Below are 22,219 nucleotides of genomic sequence, written 5' to 3' on the forward strand. Positions count from 1 at the left end.
GCTCTTTTTTGGTTGCATCGCTTACACAGTGTCCGGCAATTTCATGATGTCATTAGTGAAGACGGCAGATGAGAAGCGAAGAAGCTTGGGGATGGTAGAGGCAGCGGTGGGTATTCCTTGTTTCCTAGAGAGTGTGGGGAATGTGGGTATGCGGTGGCGGAATCTTAAACACTGTGGCGAGCTTATGGAAAGCAGGCTGTCCTTTTCCATCGCGTCTATTTTATTAGTAAGGAAAACGAAAGCAAAATAATGAGGAGCAAGACTGAAACAGCGCCAGCAAGCATCCACGCACCGTCTACGCATCTAGCTTGTGTCCTGTTCCCAGACCCAGATCACGTTCCCTAAGAGTCTAGTCAAGGTGACAAAAAAGGAACACGCCATGGTTATAGCAGAATATAAAGCTAGGTTGGTGTTACGCAGCTCTCCGGATAGCCACTTTCCAAGTATATATAGAAGGATCTTTCCCCGCAGTCTGCATCTCAATCCGTCCTCTCTTGTCTTACTCTTTCACTCCATTCATCTTCTAGCAATATTTAACCCCGTCAACTAACATTTGGAAATGGCTCCCGAGAAGGAACCAATCGAAAAGCAGCCGATCGAGGCAATGTAAGTCCTATTTTCTCCTGCCAATTCCCGGTCCTGTGTCCTTGCTGCAATGTTCTGACTAGCATTGACTATTTTCCGCAGTCACACCAATGCCTCGGCCCATCATGAGGAAATGGGCCGCCATGAGTCGCAGCACCCAGACATGAAGAACAACCTGGCGGCCAAGTAAGTTTTTTCCTCTTTGTCCACCAACCGCCGCTCCCCCCTGTCTGCTGACACAGCAACTCCCCTTTCCAGAATCCGCAATCCTTTGGACGGAATTCCCTACGACACGCTGATGCGTGATGTTGAGGATTTCACCCGTGAGTACGATCTTACCGACCACACAGAGGTGTTCCGGCGTGGTGCACTCGTCGCACAGAACCCCAGCGGCTATGACCAAATCGGCGGGCGCGAGGCGCTGTCGGAAGTCGAGAAGACTGCCATCAGAGACGAAGTCGAGCACCGCTGGCGCATGCCGCGCAAATTGCTCCTGACCATTGCAACGTGCTCGATCGGTGCCGCTGTACAGGGCTGGGATCAGACAGGCAGCAACGGAGCGAACTTGTTTTTCCCCAAGCACTACGGCATTGAGGGCGACAAGCTCCTAGTCGGCGTAGTCAATGCCGGCCCGTACATTAGCTGCGCGCTGCTGGGATGCTGGCTGTCTGATCCGGCTAACCACTATCTTGGCCGGCGAGGTATGTTTTGATTTCTTTTCTTCTGCCCCCTCCCCGCCTCCTCTGTACTGACCAGCTGCGTCCAGGTGTTATTTTTGTCTCTGCCAACTTCTGTCTGTGGCCGCTGATTGGCTCTGCGTTTGCACAGAACTGGGAGCAACAACTGATCACACGCCTGCTAATGGGTATTGGAATGGGAATCAAGGCCTCAACTGGTATGTTTTTTGCGCCATCCTTTGCTTGTTCCCCATTGCGCTCTCTACTTCCTGCGACTAACAAAATCCGTGCTACAGTCCCGATTTATGCGGCTGAAAACTCGCCTGCTGCTATTCGCGGCGCCCTGGTCATGTCGTGGCGTAAGTCCCCCAAGCTTTTGTGTCTAATAAGTCAAAGTTCCTATGCGACCCAAGATAGCAATGTCCCCTTTCGCGCGCTGCAAGTCGAGCTGTCGTCGAAAGAACTCCACTTTTATCGTTTCTCATCTTATGTTGTACCTGCTCCTACCTGCTCTCCTTTTCACGATCATTTGCCGTTCTTACCCCACTTTACCCAGATTTGGCAATAACCAAGCTTTTATTTCCTTACTGCCCCAGATTTCTTTTTTTTTCCCGCTTCCCTTTTGAGAAATTTCCTCTTTTTCTCTATTTTCTCGAGTCGCTTGCTCCTTCCACACTTTGCCCTTTTTCTTTTCTCCGTTGCTTATTTTGTTTTCTCGCCCATCCTTGGGTCTCTAAGCGGCCTTATTTTTCTTGCCCGCTGTCTTGGTCCTATGGGAATGCACTATTATCTGTCAAAAATGTGCTGCTAACTTTTTTTTTTCCACTAGAAATGTGGACGGCCTTTGGGATCTTCCTTGGCACTGCTTTCAATATGGCTGTTTACCACGCATCGCGCAATGTCAACTGGCGCCTGATGCTGGGTGCTCCTGCTCTTCCGGCCATCCCGTTGCTTGCTCTCATCTACCTGTGTCCCGAATCGCCACGCTGGCTTATGAAAAAAGGCCGCTATGTCGATGCGTGGAAGTCAATTGTGCAGCTACGGAACGACCCAATTCAGGCGGCGCGCGATATGTATAGCATCCATGCGCAGTTGTCCATCGAGAGACAGATTATCGACAACAGCACGTACTTCAAGCGTGTCAAGGAGCTCTTCACAATCCCCCGTGTGCGACGTGCCAACTTGTCGGCTGTCACTGTGATGCTGGCGCAACAGCTATGTGGTATCAACATCATCGCCTTCTACTCGTCGACCATTTTCGAGGAGTCGGGCTTCAGCGAGTTCGAGGCCTTGGCAGCGTCGTTTGGCTTTGGTCTGATCAACTGGCTGTTTGCCTTCCCGGCTTTCTACACCATTGACACATTTGGCCGTCGCTCGCTGCTACTCTTCACCTTCCCTAACATGATGTGGACTCTGATTGCGGCCGGCCTCTGTACCACGCTTGAAGGCAAAACGAGGCTTGCGCTGGTGGCCATCTTTATCTACATGTTCGCCATGTTCTATTCACCTGGTGAGGGCCCCGTGCCGTATGTCTATGCCGCCGAGGTCTACCCGCTGTCGCACAGAGAGGTTGGTATGGGTCTGTCCGTGGCCGTGTGCTTGGGATGCTCAGCCATTCTCAGCATTACCTTCCCCTATCTACTTGACGAGGCAGGGAAAGTCGGCGCGTTCATGACCTATGCCGGCTTCAATGCTTGGGCATTTGTAATGATCTTCCTATGGGTGCCCGAGACCAAACAGCGGACATTGGAGGAGCTGGACTGGGTGTTTGCTGTGCCCGTGCGCAAGTTCATGAGATACCAGTTTAACGAAGTGCTACCTTACTGGTACAAGCGGTACATCCTGCGTAACAAGAGCGCTGAGATTCGGCCTTTGTACCAGGTGTCGCAGCACGAGGAGGCACAGAATCTGGCCGCACAGAATTCCAAGGACAGGGAGGCCGTAGCTGCAGCCGCAGCCTCAGCCTCGGAGTAGTTGGTGAGGACACCAGGCGTAATAGCAATAATATCGTGCAATCGATCTCTTAAATCCAAATATTTCTTGGTCATTCCAGTCCGCCATTTTCACTTAACCATGCATGGTATGTTTACTGCTTGTGTCATATGCCTCACACAAATGAGGGAACATTTATTTATGTATCATGATAGTTGTTGCTAGAATACCTGCTTGCTAGAAACTCGCCCGTCAGGTCATACCCGGGCTTGAATAAAAAAAAGAATCATTGCGCGCTCAGATGTGTGCTCTCAACCTTCTCTTGCCCCTTAAACCAGAGTCTTGATTACGTCCTCGACCGAGGACTGCTTCAGGCCAATGATGTCGTTGGCCAGGATGTCGGCAGAGTTTTTGTGGTTGCTGCCATCAGCGAGGAACCAGTGGGCCAGGTAGTCGATGAAAGCATGCATGTAGTCGCCTTCAGCCATGCGCTCATCACCCTTCTTGAGGGCCTGGTCAGCAGTGACGTTGAGGACGGAGAGCTTGAAGCCAAGAACCTTCTCGGTGGCAGCCAGGATCTCGTTCTGGCAGGTCTCGAAGGTCTGGATAGCAATGTATTTGTTGGCAGTCTCGGGCAGGTGGGTCAGCACACCAACGACACCCTTAGCAACATCGGGCAGGGTGGTGGCACCGAAGCGCTCGTTTCCAGAGTCAACAATGGCAGCGTACTTGTCCTTGGGGCTGACGCCAAAGAGCTTAAGGTTCCAGCACTACAAAAAATGGGCACTATGTTAGTCAAGGGGGACATCATATAAAAAGGAGATTGAAGCTTACGTAGTCGAAGAAAGGGCCGCAGGTGATACCAGTCCAGGTGAAGCCAGGGTTCTTCTGGGCGAGGCCAGTGATGTATGTGATGTGCTCAGCCTTGGGCTGGATGCCAGGGGCCAGACGGCTGCCCGCAACCTGACTGGAGTTGACACCGAACTCAGAGGGAATGTATCTCTTAACACCGGCAGCGACAGCAGCGTCAGCCAGGACGTTCTGCTTAGCAGCCTCACGAGTGGTGATCAGGGAAATGACAGCATCCTGGCCCTTGAAGGCCTCAGTCAGGGCGTCTACAGAGGACAGGTCAACCTTCTTGACGGCAACGCCAGCGGGGAAGGTAGAGGTGGACTCAGGGCGGGAGATGGCAGTGATGGCAAAGCCGCTCTCGAGGAGAGCCTTGGTGACGGGAGCACCGAGGTTACCGGCAGCCTAGAGTTTGTTAGTACTTGTGGCAACGGATGGGTAGAATCTAGAAAGGAGAGGAAGATAGTCGGGAGGAGGGAGCATACACCAATGATAGCGACGTTCTTGATAGACATGTTGAAAGATGGAAAGATGGTAGTAGATAAAAGATGAGAAATGTGAGTAAAGAATAAAACTGAAAGTTGTAGAAGAGCTTGATTGTTTGATTGTGATGTTGTGAGATTCTGTTTCCAATAGCTATCCAGATGGTGGGATTGGCCACCCTTTTATACTTTTTGTTCGACCTCTCACTCCTGACTCACATGTCTTCAACGTGTCTATATCGCGGACGACGGTGCTTGACATCGGTCGAGCCTACTCACCCACCCACCCACCAGCAATGAAACAATATAGAGTTGCCTATTCCAGCCAAGACCCCTCCTAGCTTGCTAAAGCTCATTCATGCGCTCGGAGTTTCAAAGGATTCGCTTACTACGCAGCGAACAAGGTCAAAAGGAACAGCGGGAGCTAGGACGTCGAGGCCAAAAGACGTACAGTACAGTTAGACCCAAAAGAGCCGTATTATTAATTTCACTACTATTTACGGCCGCGCGCCTACACATCGTCAAGTGTGTGTAGAATTGCGAAATCACACTATAGCGAGTACCACCAAGACCAAGACAAAGCCAAACTTTTAGAAGGTCTGGCCGCGCAAGGTCGGCATTCGCACAAACACACGTACGGCAGTTTCTCTTCCGTGGCATTAATATCAATATTGAATGTTTCCGCATGTCACAACCTATGACCGTCCAGTTTGATACTCGGACCGTCCAGCCAAGTCGAAATAGACAGGTCCCAGCATTAAAGTCAATCCTCCGGACTTAGAGGATGCATCAGAGTCGCAGTCTTTCCAAGCAACCTTCTCTTTTCCGTTTGCTTGGCTTGGCGGGGGAAGGCCGCTTCTAAACAATATATTGATGTATGTGTATGTACACTCATATGTGCCTAGAAAGGAGGCGAGAAAGGCTAGGCAAACAAACCCAACTGAATTGTGGCTGGGGCCGAGAGACTTGGCATTTCTTGGGTCGAAGAAGACTAGTTCTTATTTCCCGTTGGATCTGAGACCATCTATAGTTCTAGTTTCCAAAATTCCTTGCCGTGGTAAGTTTCTAGACACGGCAATGGGGAAGGGGGAGAACGAACGCTTGTCTCGTCCCCCAAACTATAGCTTGACCATTTGTCGTACAGAATACGAAATCTGGTTAGCGTAAGAGAAAGGTCTCCACTTTTGCAGGGACTCGGTCGACTTACAAAGGCAAATCTGGCAATTGCTCTCCCAGCAAACCCATCAACTCCACTTGCACTTCGCACCTTGATAGGCAATTGCGGCTAGTAGCTCGAAGCTGGGCCAGTGGGTTAGGTTCTGTCTAAGTGCGGGGGCTTCTACAGGGACTCGCCTTGCCCCCTTGTCTGCAAAACAGAAGCTCTGGCCTATTCTAGTGATTGCGTGAGAGTGAGGGGGTGATGTCGGTCTGTTTATGTTCCGGCTGCTTCTATTCATGATTGCGCGCGTCTATTAGCACATAAGCTTGCATTTGGAGTACAAGCAATAGGGAAAGAGGGCCCCGTTTCATTCCCTTCTATGCATCGACATCAGGCAACTACCTCCGATAGAAAACATTCAACGCCAGATATTTATTCGGCAGCTACCCTTCCCATGACAAAAATAACCCTGAAATTCTGGTCGTTTTAGATCTGATCAAAGAATGTAATATTCGCCAAACTAAAAGGACAACTTTGCACATAATTAACCATAACGAGACACATAAATACAGGGAGAGGGGGGGCAGGGAAGAGATAGACAACACCAAAGTGTCTGGTCTGTGAGGCGAGGACAAGGAAGCTCCAAACGCGAATATAGGCACCACGGAGTTAACGGGCTTTAACACAGACTCCGATTAAAACCAAACTGTCCCCCAGCCCAACACACCTTGCCTAATGTCGGTAGTAGAAAGTTTCAAACACAACTTATCGCAGGAAGACACAGGAAGGCAGGAAGACGCCTGGTCAGCCCTAGGACTGCCGCTTGCTAAAACTCAATTGGAGGCTTCGTTAGGGTTGGTCGAATTCAGAGCTACCCCTCTATCCGTGTATTTTGAGGCTCTGTTTGGAGAAAAGGGGGCTGCAGGAAATTTAGTCACCCAGGCGCGGTGATGCATTTAAATCTCTCATGCTAGACTGTCTTGGACTGAAGTTCAAGTTGTTTCTGTCGTCGGCTTTAGCACGAGAGCAAGGGACGGGGCGGGGGAGAAGCGACTCCGTCCTGTTGTAGATATGTTGCAGTGGCATAGACCTGCCTACAAACTGACCCAAAGATCCAAAGATCCAAAGACCCAAGGAACGCAAAGACCTCAAGTATCAAAAGGGTGGCTAAGTTGCATTAAAGAGCCAAAGTAAGATGAGGGAGAGAGAAAGGATGAGACAGAAGAATAGAGACAGCTTCCACGAGCTAATACCTTACAACTTCCTACATGAATAACACCTAAGACCCCCAGCACGCCGATAATGGTCAGTTTCAGCGCCCGGTGTTAACAGCCATGTCGATGAATCTTGGCTCGCCGTCTACCTCCGTCTACATTTACAGAAAGAGGGCATAAGAAGAGACATGCCAAGAAAAGGCATGGAGGGTTTGTTGAGGGGCGGCACAGGTACATGGAAATACATATCGCAGAAGGCGTCCTACATAACAGTAGGAGTATCAGTGCAGCAGAAGCGTCGTTGAGCCTGCGTATTGGGAGAGACATCTGGGCTGTGCATGAGCCCAACAACTTGTGTGGGGGTTCGTAGGCTAGTCCCTCGATTAGGATGGATTGAGACAAAACTAGACCCTAAGACATTCCCCATCATAAATAGGGTCTGAACCCTTATTCCACGCAGCAAGCCTCCCGACGCTGGCATACACTGGACAAAGAACATACTCTACGAGGAGCTCAGCACAACCCAGTCGTGTGGAGGCTACGAAGACTGCTTCCGGCGGGAATGGAAACACACAAGACACTGAGGCCGACAGTCACTGGACCAAGCATGCCCCTTCGAAAGTGGCTCAGCAAAGAGAAAGAGGCTGAGAAACACAGAGAGGAGGTGGACATGGCCCCCGTAGGAACACTCATAGCATACTCTGATGGCTCGAAAGATGCAAAGGGAAACACAGGAGCAGGATGGGTCACCACCATGGACGGAGCTACCCTGGAAACAGGACACAGTGCTCTAGGCAAATGGGTGGAGGTTGCAGACGCAGAAGCGTACGGGGCATGCGAAGCAGCCAAGCGGGCTGTTGCACACACAGACGCCCGAGGAAATCTGGATATGTCTGGACAACCAAGGAGTAGTCGACCGACTGCGCAACCCGCAAACGCGAAAAAGTACCTCCCAGGACATCATTGACGAAACGAAACGGACCCTAGACACATGGAAGAATAGGAAGGAAAGGAGACGCGTCCAAGTGCTCTGGGTCCCAGGACATGTAGGCCTGGAGGGAAATGAACAAGCCGATGCGCAAGCCAAGCTCGGATGCCTCGGACACAACCGCGAACCCCGCGTCAGCCTGGCAGGGGCAAGGAGGTGGAGGCGAAACCAACTGCGTGAGGAGTACGAAAAATGGTGGAAAAGGCAAAAGGGATATCGCCCACTGCAGGACACTCCATGCAGCCCCCCGTTTCGAACACCGGGCTACAAAGGAATGGACAGAACGGAACTGGGACACATCCTGGCAGCCAGGACGGGACATGGAGACTTTGACCAGTACCATGACCGTTTCAATCACCAATGCCCACGCAAATGCATCCACTGCAAGCAGCCGAAAGAACGAGGACATATGTGGACGTACAGGACTTTACCAAGGCCGTGGGGCCAGAGGTTTACGGACAAGCTACTGAAAAGCACAAAAACAACAAAGTACATTGCTAGCGTGCTACACCGGAACCTAAGGCACCTACAGCAGAGGGGAGAAAGGCAACCCTCACGGATGCACACAGCGCGGATGCAAGAGTAAAGACAAAAAAAAAGAAGGGGGAGGATGAGCAAGGGGATGAGGGGGACGAGGAGGCCGGGGGACGAGGAGACCGGGGGACGAACGGGGAGAAGAAGGGAAGGGAGGTGAGAGAGGGAGTGCCAAAAAAAAAAAAGAAGACAAGAGCGGACGGAGATGTCGAAAGGACGCGGAGGAGAATTCGGAAGGTCCTTTCTCCCGACGCCCAGGGTCTACTAAGAATGCGGCAACCGCCTCGCTGAACAATAGGATAAAACCGACGTACCCCGCCAGGGCCAACACTCAGGGCCGACAGCCGTTGGCCTCTTAGACTAGACCACTATATAGGTAGGGCGCCAAAAGCCAAAAAGAACCAGGTAACCAACCCTGGAAACACAACCCAACCACACAACCAGCAGGGTCCTTGGGGCAACGTCTTACGGAGAAGGCTCCTGGCCACAAGGCTGGACCCTCAAAAGTCATAGGAGGAGTTCAAAGAAGATGAGTACCTGCAACTGCTAACTGCCCGGAGGAGGGGTCGGAAGACGACATCTTCCAACTCCCCTTCCGTCCAGGACATGCCGTCGTATTACCGTGGAAAATCGGTAGGTAGACGCTAAATAATACATACATACATACATACCCTTATTCCATGTGCCTCAACTATGGATCTTACCTTATCCTATCTTATCTTATCTTATCTTATCCTATCGTTATCTGTATCTCATGCTGCCTTATTTTTCTGGCATCACTGAGTTTAGACTGACGGACTCCCGCTCGGGGTTCTAATCGTCCAAGACCTCCGAGTCCTTTCAGCGCGCGCGTGTTATTATCCGCGCGCCGACTTTAATGAATGGATGCACATTAGTTCCTCTGGCTCGCTTGTTTCGATTCCTTTTGTCATCCGCCCCCATTAATGAGTAAGCAGCAGGGTTGGACGACCAATTGTAAGGCAGCAGCATTTCAGAACTCTGTATTATGGATGCTGACAAATTTAGCTTCGCCTAGTAATGCATTTAATAATACCTAAAGGCGGATGATTTATGACTGTAAAGGGGCGGTATCAATGGATATGCAACAAACGTAGAGTAGTAACCGCCAATGTGGCCAAAATGGACTGGATTGGGGCTATATAGCCCTGTAAGATTTCATCAACCGCTTGAATTTGGATGCCTTGAGCTAGGTTGACGTAGCGGGGCTGCGAGTTCATGATAGTGTTGAGGTGGGGGGGGGGGGGGGGGGGTTAGGCATACGTGGGTTGTACAAGCAAGAAAGCAAGAAGCAACGGAGACTGGCTCTTTTGAAATGTATAAAAGGGAGAGAATCACCTCATCTTCTTCAACTATTACAACAAACTCCTCTCATCTCAATCACATATCCAATCTTTTCTCTATCTTCACTCCAACTCAAAACTCTACTACTTTTCATTTCTATAAAAATGGCTGCTTCCATCTCCTTCTACGACTGCTCTGTCAAGCCTCTCAAGGCTTGCGTGGCCTCCACGCTCAGCATTATTGCCAAGAGCAAGGCATGGGCTGAGAAGACCTCGACGCCCGAGGCTGAGCTTTTCAGTGAGGCCCGCCTGGCGCCCGACATGTACCCTCTATCATTCCAGTTCATGATGATCATCGACATTATCAACGGTCTTGTTTGTCACATCCGTGGCACTGAGAACCCTCCTCTCTCCTTCGACAAACTAGTTTCCTTTGCCATCATCGAGGAGGCCGTCCGCGCTGCCTCAGCTCAGCTAGACTCCCTGACTGTCGATGAGGTGAACGCTGCTGCTACCAAGGAGGTTACCCTGAAGCTGGGCCCCGTAGTTAGACAGCAGGTTTTCATTGATGGCATGGTGACGGGCTACAGTCTACCCAACATCTTCTTCCACATCACCACTGCCTACGCTATCCTGCGTAGCAAGGGCGCCGACCTGGGCAAGGCCGAATTCATTAGCCCGTTCCTGGGCCCTTCTATCGCCGCCTGCGCCAGCAAGAAATAAACAACGGCATATGAAGAAGGACGAATATATCGAGCCATTGTTTAGCGAAATCTCTAGCCTTTAGCCTTTTGAAACGGAAAAACATGATGACGCTGGATCCCGTTACACGAGACATTTAGCATTACACAATCATTCGGACTTAATCATAAACATAGCGATTGGCACACTTCTTCATCTTTCAAATCATGACTCAGGTTGTTCGAATGTTTGTTTATGCAATCCAGTAATGGTAGACGTTTGCCTTATTTGACATGATATCTTTGTTTGACGTGAATATAGAAAGACGCTTATAGATTCCCCTCCTCTTATGCCCCCTAATAAAAACATGATCTGTCCCTGGATCTATGGTAACTATTGCCACAGGCAGGCCAGCCACCAAGAGAAACTCCTAAATAGTGTATGATGACGTAGAAAAAAAATAACACGAAGTAAAAAAGATGAAAAGAAATGGCCAAAAAAAGACTAAAACATGTGAAGTATAGCTCCCCTTTTATAGTGTCCAAGTGCTTCGGCAGAGCGTGGAAAGAAAAAGAGTTGCCTCTTCTTTTCTCTCTTTGCCGTGTCCGCCCAGTCCCAGATAGTCAGCAATCAACTTGCTGGGAGTAAACTAGACAATGGCGATTCGTTCGTTTGTGTAATGGGTTGAGGTGGAAGAGGAAGTCCGGCAGTGATGCTGAGGGTTCGTATAACAGTTGTAGGTAAAAGAAATAGTGAAATGTGAATGTAGATGTTTGAGAAAAGTAAAAGCGCAAATGGGAAAATGGGTAGGACACTACAACAGACTGTCGCCCAGAGCCGATCGGATCAGAGACTTGGCAGCACGCAGAGTGTTTGATCCCTCATCCTCGCTCTTCTTAAGATCTGGGTTGACCTCGACCAAGTCCATGGCAACCAGGCAGTTGGTCTGGTGCAGAGCCTCGCAAATGTAGTTACCCTCGCGCAGAGTCAGGCCGCCACGAACAGGAGTACCAGTGGCAGGGGCCCAGATGGGGTCCAGACCGTCAATGTCGAAGGAGAGATGGATGGGAGTGTCAGCACCAATGTGGGCTAGAGCCATCTCAACTACCTTGCCAATGCCGTACTTATCGACATGGTACATGCTGAAAGCCTTGATGCCGTTTTCGGCCAGAATCTTCTTCTCACCAGCGTCGACGTCGCGCAGGCCAATATAAACCAGCTTGGTAGGAGAGATCATGTGTTCGGGGTCAACCCAGCCGAAAATGTCGGGGTTGTCAGACTTGGCAATGCCGGTGAGGAAGGCCACAGGCATGCCATGAATGTTGCCCGAGTCCGAAGTCTCAGGGGTGTTAATGTCAGCGTGGGCGTCGACCCAGACAACAGCCAGCTCGCGACGGCCATTGAAACGCTCGCGGATAGCCTTGGCCGTACCACCAATAGTGCCGATGGCAACAGAGTGGTCACCACCGACTGTCAGCAACATGCGGCCCTCCTTGGCATGGCTGTAGACCTGATCGCAGATCTGTTTGGTGGTTTTAGACACGTAGCGGGGCTTCTTCATGTTACGATGAGGCTCATCAGCTTCAGCATCATCATGGGTGTAGATCCGAGCATCCTGGTCGCCATGTAGATTGTAGCCAAGATCAAGGCTGAGCTCATCTAGAAGACCAGCTTCGAAAAGAGCAGCGGGGCCGGTGTCAACACCAGACTTTCCCTGTGGACGTACATACTGGGTTAGCGTGTGCGATGCAACATAGTGCTACATAGCTGCAAGAAAGAGCTTAGCTTTTCATACCTGGCCACCAGCAAAGCCCATAGCAACAACAGCAACATCCTCAGGACAAGAAAGGAACTTGTTGTCAGTCTTGGAGCTGACAATTTGGTTGCTAGAGCTAGCCATTGTGAATATAATGTAAGTAAATCGTGACAGATGATGAAGAGTAGAGATAAAAAGGTCGAAGAGAGCAAAAGTCCGTATTATGTTAGGAGATGATAAAGATGATAAAGGTGAGATAAGAGAATAGGTCAATAGGGTTAAGATAAAGCTCAAGTCTGCCGATGACTCTGCCTTGGATGAAGAAGGAAAGAGGGAGGAAAAAAGGCAAGAACCAGAACGGAAAGAACTCATCAATTATAAAGAAAAAAAAAAGCTAGGTAGCTCCAAACACAGTATACACCAAGAGCCCGCTTAACCGGTCTTGGGAAAGGTAGTTTCCCTTTTCCCTTGGGCTGGTTTTTTCTCCACAGAGTGCGGCCAATCCCACTGCGATTTTTACACTCGGACTAGCAGGATGCCCGTTTCCAGCAAGTCGGCCGCCGGCAACGAAAAAGAAAAAAAATGGGTGAAACAAAAAAAAAAAAGAAAATTATGAAGACCTGCCTGCGGCCCCCCTTGGCCTTCTTCCCAATCAGGAGTGGAGAGAACTTTGGTACCAGTATTACCCAGCTTTGGAGGGCTTTTTTTTTGTTTGTCATCCCCTCCATGAGTGAAGAAAGAGCTATACTTGGTTTTTCCTTTTTTTCACCTCTTGATATAGTTACATCAAGTTACCGCCTTTTTGTTCGCATGAAGATGTCTCGTGTTCTAGAAGAAATAAGAAGGAACGTTATCGCCATAAGAAGCAGCTGCCAGAAAAGCATACTACGGCTGTTATTAATTGTATGCATCGGAAATGTACAGGTACAATGTGCACCGCTACAAACCCGCCCGTGAGTGCGTGCACACCCAAGTACATGTACATTATATGAACGAATTTTATCGTGCATTCCGCAACTAGTGCATGATGGACCCGCCTTTGGCTTTATCTTATCACGAGAGACGTCTTTCCCCTACCTTGGGGACGTCTTTCTCTGCCTTCGGCGACGGCGTCAGGATTTATGGGGCCTATGTTGGCCTCGAAGGTCGAGTGCAGCCAGGCTCAGCCAGTTCTGGGAGAGAAGGAAGGCAAGGGAGCAAGGGTATGTATGAGGTGGGCTTTTTGCATGACTTTTCCCATTTGCTTTTACAGGCAGCTGTGCCTCACATGCACATGACACAATATAGGCAATAGGGCCAAGCTGTCTTGTTCTGTTTACGTACTTCTGACGTTGATGCTTAGGAGAGTTCTCTGTCAGTGTGCAATATCGCACATCATAAGCATGTGCTTCATGCCTTTGCCCTGCATCTTCCATGTTTGCTGGTCATTGGCTAACTCCAGCCAACCGCATGCTTCAGAGCCCACGCTTTGAGAAGATGTGAAAAGTTTATTCCGTTAGACGGCCAATGCTTGAACAAATGCGAACCTCCCCCTCTCCCCCTCCCCTTTCTTTACCGCCTCTAGCTACTCCTTTGTCTTTGCCATTGTCTGTTTTCTTCCTCCTATAGCTGTTTATTCCGCTCACGAGGAGGCTGGCATTCTGGCATTTTTGTGATCCAAGTGTGCACTCTCTCTTTTCTCTCCTTTCTCTCCTTTGTCTCTATTAGGCCTGGCCTGCCGTGTCTTCTCTCGTCTCCCTGTAGGATATGAGGGAAATTTTTAGTCATTAGTATTCCACGTCACAAGATCATCGAGACGAATTTACCGTTATGTAACAGCGAAACCGCCAAGTCAAGTCAAGTGACAGGATTGGAGACTTTAGCTTGGAGCAGGCAAACAGCAAATCCGAACTTAGTGATACAAACCTAAAAAGTGACAAGAAACCCGAGGCTAAGCGACTGGGCCCGTTCTAGAGATGCGTATATCTACATAATGAAATAGGAGAGATGGATCAACACAAAAATACGTTGGAAGAAAAGCTAGTAGTATATAAGCAAACGCCAGCTAAATCGAGAACAGCATCATATAGATACATGCACAGAATCAATCCCAACACGCCACCAGAACATAACCCCAAAAGAAACAAGACAACAAGAAATAGCAGGCATAACGTGTCGGTGCGTCTTGTCCAAAATGAATACAACAGAAAGAAACACAAGGACAAGCAACTCCAGACGGGGAAAATAATAATAAAAAACGGAGGGAAAAGGAGGAGGACAAACGTCATCACCTCCACCCTTCAAATGCGATGGCAACAAGGTCGACAGCGAGTACGCACCATGACGTTATTTTGGCCGACGGCATAGCTAGCGATCAGCTGCACCCGCTTAGCCAGGCAATCCCATCCTAGCCCCCAGACCCTAGTTCTTGGAAAGGTAGGAGAAAAACAAATGAAAAAGAAAAAAAAAATAACAAGACCTACAGAACCAACATCAGGGGTCCAACTTGGCCACTCACGATAGATCTGCTACGTAACCCAGACGTTCTCTATCGTCACTGCTGACACGGGCATACTCAAGCAACAACCTCGAAACATAGATCTGCATGTCTTCCTTGCGCAGCACCCGCTTAGCCCAGTCTTGACCATCTAGCGCAATCTTCTTGGCTACATCGTCATGTGAAGGCTTGTTGCCCGCACCTAGGAAATACTCCATGATGGCGTAGTAGTCGCCAAAGCGGTTGTCCATGGGTACAAAGTGTTTCCATGCGACCAGACGGTCGTCATGCCACTCGCGCCACAGAGTGGCCTTGATGGGGAGGGAGGTGGACCGCAGGAAACCGAGGTAACGGCCTGAGAACGAGTTGCCATCAACATCAGGCATGTACTTGTACTTGAACTGCTCAGCCAGAGACTTTCCCGGTAGCTTAGTATAGTAAGAGTCCAGGTAGCTGCACTGTCCTTCCTCTTCAGCGGGGAAGCAAGGTAGGTCAACAAAGCCGACGTCAGACCACTGGGCCACCCATTTGCTCAGACCCTTGACCTCTCCTGTTACACTAGAAGGCGTCGAGGCTTGGAGCTGGTACTCGGTGTCAGGCAGCACAAAGTTAATCTGGCGATCGCCATACTCAGCAGCAGCCACGGGCGTTGCGTTGTTCATTGAAACAAAGCGGTGACGTTGGAATCCATGCCAGTTGGTCTTTTGAGCCTGACCTCCAGTGGCAACACCTCTCCACGAAACCATGTTGAGCTTGTCTTCCCAGGGAATATTAGCTCCACCACCGCCCATGAAACGCTCCTCCTCATTCCAGTACATTGGAGCAGGCAGAAGAATCTCATTGTTGACGGAGAGTTTAGAGCCACCAAAGAGAGGCAACAAGGTCTTGGTTGAGCTAATACTCAAAGGACGCAGGAAAATACCCTCAAGGGACTGCAAGTCAGGCTGGTGGCAGAAGTCGGTAGAAAGGGTGTAGTTGGACACATAGCCGTTTTCCATGTGGGGCTTGGAGAGATGCATGGAAATCTTGACAGGCTGGTAGGGCACGATGGGGTTAAGGTTGTGACGCGAAAGGCTGTTGGTAGGGCATCCACGACGAGCAATATCCCAGTAGGAGCCTGCCAGGAAACATACAGTCAGTCAGATGAACGATTATTTATGATTCACAGTAGGGAGGAATATGCAATGCCAAGTTTCACACAGGCACATGTCTTAGCCTAACATGAACCAAGACAGAAACAAAACGGCATGATAAAGAAGGCATGGACATAGTGGGAGAAAAGAGAAAGTAAAAAAAAAAAAAAAAAAAAAAAGAAAAAACTTACCCTCGGTTTCCCAAGTCATCGGCGGGTTGTCTCCAGTGCGTGGAGGGGGGAGAGGACCATAAGAAGACATGGCATCCGCTGCAGGAACCATTTTCTTGGTCTCAGCAGCCTTGGCCATGTACTCATCAATGGTCTCTGAGGGAACGACAATACGAGGCTCGTCCATAGCGTTCAGGGCAATATCCATGTCGGGAAGCATGTGCTGAATAGTGCTAGTCATGTTGAGCCAAATCTGCGTCCAGAACCATCCACTGCCAGAAGAAGCAGTGTGGTTGCGAATCGAGATGCGCATTTCATAGTCATTGGCATCCTTGCGGATTGTGGCAGCAGGAATGCCCCAGAATGGTTCGAGGTCGCGGTAGATCTGATCGAAAAATTCCTCAACGATGACGGCATTATGCTTAGTAGCAAAAGCGTGCCACTCATCGAACCCAGGGGGAGGGTGGCGGCCACGACGCTCACGGTAGGCAGCAGAGGCATCAGACAAGGTGGAAGTCTGGGTCGAGAGCAGGCTGTTAAACCTTTCGTCGGCTAAACGCACTAGGCGATCAATTGGATGGCCATCTGTGGGGGCTAGAGGAACGGTGATCTTAGCCACGCTCTCACTTTCAGGCGTGGTTGGGAAAGGCGAGATAGGATCATCAGTAAGCGCTGGTGCATTCAGCAGGTATTTGAACAAATACAACACGAAAACACCAGCTACAACGTATCTCGCGATAAAACGCAGAATAAACTGTGGCCGACGGCTCACAGAATGACTGAGACTTTTGATCATTGTTGAGAGAGATCTCAAATATTAGAGCTTAATTCAACAGTACAGGTGGTGGAAATGGCGCAGGTCAAGCTCGAGAGACCCGGGGTTGGCTGGCTGAGGATGGATAGATACTAAGAGGAACAAGCCGGCGACTGTAGTTGTAAATAATGTGTTAGTACCGCGGAGACACAAGTGAGGGAGGGGAGTAGAGGGGAGGGGAGGGGAGGGGGACCGGGTGATGTTTTAGATGGGGGTGTCTAAGAGCAAATCATGAAAAGAAAACAATTGGGCAAACAAGAACGTACATAGCTCGGCAAACGAAGACGGTGACAGTGTATTTGGTTCGTTTATTGTATGTCACGACTCTGCACGTGAAACGAAGGGCGGCACAATATGATGATGCAAAAGGAATGGTTGGACGAGACTTAGTGAGACGTCAGAGAAAGGCCAAGGCTGCGGACTGTAGAAGCGGTGTTCGTGGCCGGTTTGAACATTAATTTTAAGGAGGAGAAGGGGGTGAGAGTGTCAAGAGACAGAGCCACCAAGACACGCACACAATGCAACGCAATGCAACGCAAAGCAATGGATAGCAAGTCGAGCTGTGATGGGTGGCAAGGCGGACGAGGAAACGTAGACAAGCAGACGACGAGACGAGGAGTCGTGGACAAGGAGACAAGAAGACAAGACGAATCGAAGCAGCGTCGACAGGAAGAAATCAAAGAAAAGAGTGCTTGAGTCGAGATTGACTGAATCAAGAGGCAAAGGGAAAGGAGCCACTGGAAACAGGGGTGGATCAGGAAACTTGGGTGATTTTCAAACTACGTTAGATGAGGCAAGGTGTGCTGTGCTGTGCTGTGCTGTTCAGTACATTCCAGCCGTCCAACCAGACAAAAATAAAGGGCGTAGAGTGAGAATTAGGAGTCGTTTGTGGAGAAAAAAGGGGCACTGCAAGGACAGTTAGCGCGCTGGAAAGAAAATAATATGGGAAAAAAATGGAAAAGGAAAGAAAAGCTGCAAAGGAATGGTCAGCCCGAGTCGTGGTACTCGCCAAATTACAGCAAATAGAATGCGAATGAGGGAGGGCTAGGGCGTAGAACGAGTCAGGAAGAGGCTGTGAGCAGGATACATACAGCCACGGTGTATTATATAATCGAAAGAGGGTGATAGAATGCGAAACTGCGAGACTGCCCTAGGTCGGTAAGAGCCAAGCCCCTGTTTTCTCCTCAGCAAAAGAAGCAGTTGCCAAAACCAGAACAGTGATCGATGAATCAGGCGGAGGTCAGATCAGTGGTTGGCTGGTCGTACAGTAAAAAGCAGTGCAAACCCAGGAAGTAACAGGAAAGCGGATACGAAAGCAAAAACGAAAGCAGACACGAAAACAGACACGAAAGCAGATACGCAAACAAACACAAGAGTCTATAGACAAAACGGAAAGCCAACGGGGCTGCCCTCTTTATTTATCAATCTCTTGAACCCGCTTACAACCTCTCATGCTAAATCCTCTCAATAGAACAATACCCCTCGCCTCGCCTGCTTGCCTTGATTGTGGTTGTGGCGCAAAAAAAGAGAACAAGCAAAGCAACGCCGCCGTACATTCTCGAATTAGACATTCCCATGAAACGCCGCAATTTCTTCTCTCAGACTTATTTGGCAGCCAGCGTCTGCCGTAGAGCAGTTGCTTGATTAAATCCAAGTCCTGCCCTATTTTATTTCCAACTAACAACCGCACGCAAACCTGCTATATTGAACATTGGTAACTACGCTGACATTGATAGACCCACCAAAGCTACATGCCCATTGATGTGTAGTTGTACTTGCCTCCCACCTTATCTTGTGCGTGGCCAAAGTACCGTCCGATTCTGTTGGTCACAACGGCATTTGGGCCTGCAAGGGCAGCTTCAATGCACAGTGCTTGTCGCGCATGTTATGCACAAAGATAATAGAGATAACGGCTATAAATGAGCTTTTAAACATCTTATAGGGGTTGTTTTATTTAGGGTTATGAGAACCCTATGTAAGATTAGCGGCTTGACAGGCTTCTACTGCGCATGGGTACCGTTAACATATATTAAGCTCATGATGGTGGGTTACAGCAATTTCTAATTCTCTAATCTTACATGCAGAATACCTGCGCTCTAGAACCCGCATGGTCGCATCCCGGACGATGCTCCAAGTCGCGTTTCTACTCCTGGTCCGGCACATTCGGTGGCTCCTCTGTATGATGGCAAATTAGTTGGGCGTATGTTGGCCGAAAAGGCCATTTTTGCCACGCCTCCAGCATCTCGTAGTACTGCTCCTGGTTCATACGCCGTCCTGTCATCGTCGTGATAGCCGTTCCCTTAACCTCAATAGGGATACCATAACGCTTGAGGTTGACAGCCTCAGGCATATTGGGCAAGCAGCCATCGGCAGCTCCTGGCCACATCTTGTCTAGGAGTTTGCCCATCTCGCCCGACGAGTTTATCATGGCCATAGTCAACACATCAAACACTAAACACGCTTGGTTGACATTGTCGCGCAAGAGTGGGTGCATTGACTTGGGTTGGATGTCTAGTAGAGTCATGGGGACATCTGGGAAGACGTCGTGCGGCTTGGTGATGAGGGGCTCATACTCGCGTCGGTCCCATAGAAGCACCGGCTCATCCTGGTTAAAGCAGTGGTGCTCGTCGACGTGCAGCCGCGTTGTAGCAATGTAATTGATGTGCGACAAGTTGATCTCATCGTTCAGTAGCTTATGGCCCTCCATGTACTGCTCCATGGTGTATTCGCCCGAGCGGTACTTTTCGCGTAGCTCTACCCACATTTGGTTGTACGCACGCGCTAACCACTCGCGTATATCTCGTACTGTGCCTTTGTAGTTGGGACCGAAGATCTGCTTCACAATTGCTGTCGGACTAGGTGGTGCTGGCATGTACCTGGTCGATCTAGGGACCGTCAGCGCCGACCTGTCAAGAACCTCGGCTGCTTGTACGCCTTGCTCTTCTTGCGGTTGGGGCTGGGGCTTGGTCACAACCTGGGCCTTGGCTGCTTCTTCTTGTAGCTTCTGGAGAAGCTCATCGCGCTCCTGTTCCTTAGCCAGTACGGCCGCCCGCGTAGGCCTTCCGCGCTTTGGCTTTTCCGGCTTGCTTCCGTCAGAGTTGCTCTCTGTCTCCTTAGATATCTCTACCGCATTTTTAGAATGGGAGCATCTCTTGGGCTTGGGCTCTTCCTCTTCGCCTGTTTCTTCCGCTTCGAGCGCAGCCTTCTTTTTTCGCCCTCTTCGTTTAGCTGGCTTGGCTTCTACCTCTTCCTGCTCCGCTACCTCGGCTGCCTTCTTAGAGCGGGATCGTCGCTTGGGTTTGGCCTCCTCTCCGGCATCTTCCTCGACCTCAGTGGCTTTTTTAGAGCGTGAACGCCGCTTGGGCTTAGCCTCTTCTTCAGCATCTTCCTCAGCCTCAACAGCCTTTTTAGAGCGGGAACGCCGCTTGGGCTTGGCCTCTTCTTCAGCATCTTCCTCAGCCTCGGCAGCCTTTTTAGAGCGGGAACGCCGCTTGGACTTGGCCTCCTCTTCGGGATCTTCCTTAGCCTCCACAATTTTCTTTGACCTGGACCGTTTCTTAGGCTTGACTTCTTCTTCCCCTTCCCCTTCTTCTTCTTCTTCTTCTTGTTCTATCTCCTTCTCTATATCTTCTTCCTCATTTTCATCCTCGTCCATTTCGTCCGTGCCCTCCACCTCCGCTAATCTTTTGAGTGCCTCCACCTCCTCGTTATCAATGAGCCTTCGTGGCGCATCTCTTGGTTTGGAGATTCCATAAAGTTGGGGCTTCTTTGAGACCAAGCCTGTTTCATTATCAGGCAGGGTCATGAAAAACTTGGATCGAAACTTGACTAGATCGCCAGCCAAAAAATAATTTGTCGGGTCATTTTCCTGCATATCCGCTGGCTCAGGCTTAGGATATTGCTTTTCGTATTCAGTAATGTACTCACGGCGCTTTATGAGACCAGAAATAATGCGGTCGATGTATTCCTGGTCTTTGCGGCGCTCTTCGGGAGTGTTCTTTTCCAGCTGCTTAGTAATATCGCTCTGGCGATCCTTAGGATATACGCGACCAGCCTTTTTCATCTTCTCGGCCACAACGCGGCCGCTCTCAAGCTGTAGGGCCATGAGACGAGTGGGTTGCCGAAGTTGGATGAGGTTGGCACGAGTCTCGGAGCTCATGTCGTCAGAGCCGACAACCTCGTGGATGTATTCGAGAGCGGCCTCGGTGTCAATGGCCGCACGGCGGCGCGAGAATATGTTTTTGGGAATATAGGCACGCTTTTCCTCGTCGTTGGTCCACACTAGCATGCGCACGAGACCGTACTTTTGGAACATGGAGCGCGTCCGCACGCTGGTCATGATCTGATGGAGGATAAGAGCCGAGACCGACTCGTAGGACTGGTATTTCTTCTTAGGGTATGTGCCTAGGTTCATGGTGATGAGCAACGTGTCATTACGCTCAACGGGGCCAGTGCGAGGAACCGGTTTTTGTTCGGGCAGCATGTCTAGAGTACTATAGACATCATCCCAAATGACGCCGTGCTTGTGGACAATCTCAACGTTGGGTTTATCAGTCAGGGGCTTAAGATGCTCGGCATAGAAGTCTCCATCAGGCTCCATCATGATGTGCTTCCGGGGCTCCAGGACTTTGTGGAGGGCTTTGCTCCATATCCCCACTCCAGGGTTGATATCGAGAAGATCACAGCCCTTGTGTCGGTCAAGAGAATCTCCAAGATATGTGATGATTTGGTCTTGATGGGGCGTGTTAGCAAGAAGCATTCGTGTTACAGACCACACAGGCACCCGCTTCCCCGACTAGGCCCTGACTTACCTACAAATTCTTCGTTGATAATGTGTACGCGGTTCTTCTCCACCTTCGGGGGGGGTTTCTTGGTGGACGCTTTTGACGATGTCACCCGGTACAGACCCGATTCATACAGCCATTTAGATATCTCGTTGGTGATTCGGACGTGGTGTGTAGCAAGCTTTTGCGTTGGCCGCCCCGTTGCCATGTTTCTAGAGGTGAGAACTCGAGACATTAGGGATGTTTGGGGGAAAGAGGTCAAGATCGCATTTTTGGAGCAGAGCCTATAGGCGCCAGGGCGCCGTATTAGGGACAGCATTGGTCGGTACGACGGGAGGGCTAGAGCAAGAGGGAGTAAGATGGATATAGGGCCAGTGGTGGTCCTACCGAAAGTGCGCCCAAGACCGGGTGTTTAAGTTGCAATGAATACGAACAAGTAGCGACTTAGCCAAGATTTAATTGAAGTTGCAGTTGTGTGACGTCGATAAAGCGGTCAAGTCAAAAATAAATATTCTGCCAGTCTAGCATACCTCGACCGCCCTTGAGCAATTTTGATAACCCTAACACACTCCAGTTATTGTAGGGTTTGTCATAAGCTAACACACGTATGCAGTATGCAGATGGATGGTGCTGTGTATATGCAGTGTTGAGTTGCAACGTTTCGGGCTCGGCTGTATCACTTAT

At 49.9% G+C, this 22,219-nt stretch overlaps 7 protein-coding genes across 7 annotated transcripts; 3 read left to right on the plus strand and 4 right to left on the minus strand.

The window, feature by feature from the left end:
* Positions 1–559: 559 nt before the first annotated feature.
* On the plus strand, positions 560–3,236 carry HOO65_080025 (putative metabolite transport protein YwtG; the record flags this gene model as incomplete). Its single annotated transcript, XM_071004157.1, has 6 exons — positions 560–606; positions 688–771; positions 844–1,286; positions 1,352–1,480; positions 1,559–1,621; positions 2,092–3,236. The coding sequence occupies 6 exons, from the start codon at positions 560–562 to the stop codon at positions 3,234–3,236; spliced, it is 1,911 nt and encodes a 636-aa protein (XP_070856256.1).
* Positions 3,237–3,523: 287 nt separating this feature from the next.
* Positions 3,524–4,558, minus strand: HOO65_080026 (NmrA-like family protein; the record flags this gene model as incomplete). Its single annotated transcript, XM_071004342.1, has 3 exons — positions 3,524–3,964; positions 4,029–4,448; positions 4,529–4,558. 3 exons carry the CDS (start codon positions 4,556–4,558, stop codon positions 3,524–3,526), a joined length of 891 nt encoding a protein of 296 aa, XP_070856257.1.
* Positions 4,559–7,505: 2,947 nt separating this feature from the next.
* On the plus strand, positions 7,506–7,865 carry HOO65_080027 (putative double-stranded RNA/RNA-DNA hybrid binding protein; the record flags this gene model as incomplete). Its single annotated transcript, XM_071001402.1, has 1 exon — positions 7,506–7,865. One exon carries the CDS (start codon positions 7,506–7,508, stop codon positions 7,863–7,865), a length of 360 nt encoding a protein of 119 aa, XP_070856258.1.
* A 2,021-nt stretch (positions 7,866–9,886) lies between these two features.
* Positions 9,887–10,444, plus strand: HOO65_080028 (helix-turn-helix domain-containing protein; the record flags this gene model as incomplete). The annotated part of the gene is made up of 1 exon (XM_071001403.1): positions 9,887–10,444. The coding sequence occupies one exon, from the start codon at positions 9,887–9,889 to the stop codon at positions 10,442–10,444; it is 558 nt and encodes a 185-aa protein (XP_070856259.1).
* A 772-nt stretch (positions 10,445–11,216) lies between these two features.
* Positions 11,217–12,302, minus strand: HOO65_080029 (Arginase; the record flags this gene model as incomplete). Its single annotated transcript, XM_071004336.1, has 2 exons — positions 11,217–12,116; positions 12,198–12,302. 2 exons carry the CDS (start codon positions 12,300–12,302, stop codon positions 11,217–11,219), a joined length of 1,005 nt encoding a protein of 334 aa, XP_070856260.1.
* A 2,349-nt stretch (positions 12,303–14,651) lies between these two features.
* Positions 14,652–16,733, minus strand: HOO65_080030 (Beta-1,2-xylosyltransferase 1; the record flags this gene model as incomplete). Its single annotated transcript, XM_071004204.1, has 2 exons — positions 14,652–15,751; positions 15,959–16,733. 2 exons carry the CDS (start codon positions 16,731–16,733, stop codon positions 14,652–14,654), a joined length of 1,875 nt encoding a protein of 624 aa, XP_070856261.1.
* Positions 16,734–18,894: 2,161 nt separating this feature from the next.
* Positions 18,895–21,770, minus strand: HOO65_080031 (mitochondrial transcription factor 1; the record flags this gene model as incomplete). The annotated part of the gene is made up of 2 exons (XM_071004149.1): positions 18,895–21,482; positions 21,563–21,770. 2 exons carry the CDS (start codon positions 21,768–21,770, stop codon positions 18,895–18,897), a joined length of 2,796 nt encoding a protein of 931 aa, XP_070856262.1.
* Between the last annotated feature and the right edge of the window lie 449 nt (positions 21,771–22,219).

This window comes from Ceratocystis lukuohia (assembly GCF_044167205.1).
Source record: "Ceratocystis lukuohia strain C4212 chromosome Unknown Supercontig8_pilon, whole genome shotgun sequence".
NCBI lineage: Eukaryota > Fungi > Ascomycota > Sordariomycetes > Microascales > Ceratocystidaceae > Ceratocystis > Ceratocystis lukuohia.